The 1556-nt window shown below is 54.2% G+C and overlaps 1 protein-coding gene across 1 annotated transcript in view; it reads right to left on the minus strand.

Annotated features, from left to right (window-relative positions):
- ISL2 (ISL LIM homeobox 2) overlaps positions 1-1556 on the minus strand; it is a 5695-nt gene extending 4139 nt beyond the window's left edge. Inside the window, exons 1-3 of the mRNA XM_029952506.1 lie at positions 1499-1556; positions 462-651; positions 1-181 (exon numbers count right to left, since the gene is read on the minus strand). Coding sequence (XP_029808366.1) covers positions 1-181; positions 462-651; positions 1499-1556 — 429 coding nt within the window. The remainder of the gene's footprint in view (positions 182-461; positions 652-1498) is intronic.

Genomic DNA, 1556 nt, shown 5'->3' on the forward strand with positions numbered 1-1556 from the left:
GTGGTCCGCGCGGCAGAGCAGCTCGTGCTCCCGCAGCGAGAACTCGTCGCCAGGCAGCAGCTGGCGGCTGCACACGGAGCAGCGGAAGCACTCGATGTGATACACGCTGTCCCGCGCCCGCATCACCAGATCGCTGCTGCTGAAGCCCACCTGGCACTTGGCGCACTTGATGCCGAACAGCCTGCGGGCCCAAGGCGCGGTAGGTGTCAGCAAGGGACCTGAGGCCCGCCTCGCCTCCCGGGCTGCGACCGGCTCCGGGTACGCGGGCCAAGGACGCTTTGTGGCCCACAGGGAGCTTGCGGGGATCGGCCCTCGGGAAGTTCGCGGGCCCAGACGCTCACGGCGGCACACGTTCAGAGTAGGGGTGGCCTTCTCCCCAGGCCGGGGAGCGCAGACGAGCCACCACCCCCAGCCCCTAGCCCAGCAGGCGGTCACTGAGCTCCGGCTCTCGCGGGTCTCACCTGACATAGTCCCGCTTGCAGTAGGTCTTCCCGTCTCTCACGAAGCACGTGCACGTTTCGTCCAGGTACTGGCTGCACTCGGCGCACTTGAGGCAGGCGGCATGCCACTCCAGGTCGGGCGACACCCGCAGGATAAACTGGTCGTGGATCTGACTCCCGCAGCCCACGCACATGGCCGTCCCGGGCTTCTCTGCCGAGTAAGGGCGCGGGGTCCGCGTCAAGCCAGGCCCCCCCGACCCGGGCCGGCCTCAGCAAATCCAACCCCAACCCAACCCGCTGGCTCTCTCGTTCCCTTTCAAGAATGTGCAACTACAAGGAGAAGTAGGCTTTCTAAACGTCCAAACAGTTGCAAACGAAAAAAACAAAACCTTCTGAATTTGCGAAGGCTTTTTGTCTCCTCTCCAGCCCCAATTTTTTTTGCGATTACATTCATTTGTACACAGTCATTTTATCGATATATCTTGTAACTAACAGCTAATGTGTAGATTAGAAGAAAGAATAAAAAGACATTTAAGCACTGCGGACGCCACCGCATCAATATTGAACGGTGATGTTCTGGCATTTCCGTCCACACACTCCCTCTTACAGCGACTCCCTCCAATCCCAACACAGACACATCGGCTTTCATCGGAGTCTCCTCTCCTCTCTGACATTTCTTAAATATCCCAGATCAAGCTAGAGAAATCTGCCTTCTTAGAAAGGCCAAAAAGACATGCAAGCAAGCAAAAGAGCCCACATCCCCAAATCAAATCTAATTGCCCTAGCACAAAACAGAAGCAGATTTCACAGCCTGAGGTCAGTCTAGCAGCCTAACATTGAGAAAGAATGTTTAATTGCAAATTAGAACAACAGGATTCCAAAGGACAAATGGCCCGCAGGAGAAATGCATTCGTTTTTTTTTTTCTCTCTCTCTCTCTCTCCCAGCGTCCAGTCAAATAGAAGCCACTTGTAGAATCCGCTAAACATTCTTCTGCATTAGAAATGTTGCATATTAAGCACATACACATACACACCCACATACAGAGAGAAAGACTTACTCTTGGAATGATCCCCCATAGCACCCAGAAAAGGATAATGAAAAATAATATCCACCAT

This window comes from Suricata suricatta, chromosome 9, assembly GCF_006229205.1.
Source record: "Suricata suricatta isolate VVHF042 chromosome 9, meerkat_22Aug2017_6uvM2_HiC, whole genome shotgun sequence".
Lineage (NCBI taxonomy): Eukaryota > Metazoa > Chordata > Mammalia > Carnivora > Herpestidae > Suricata > Suricata suricatta.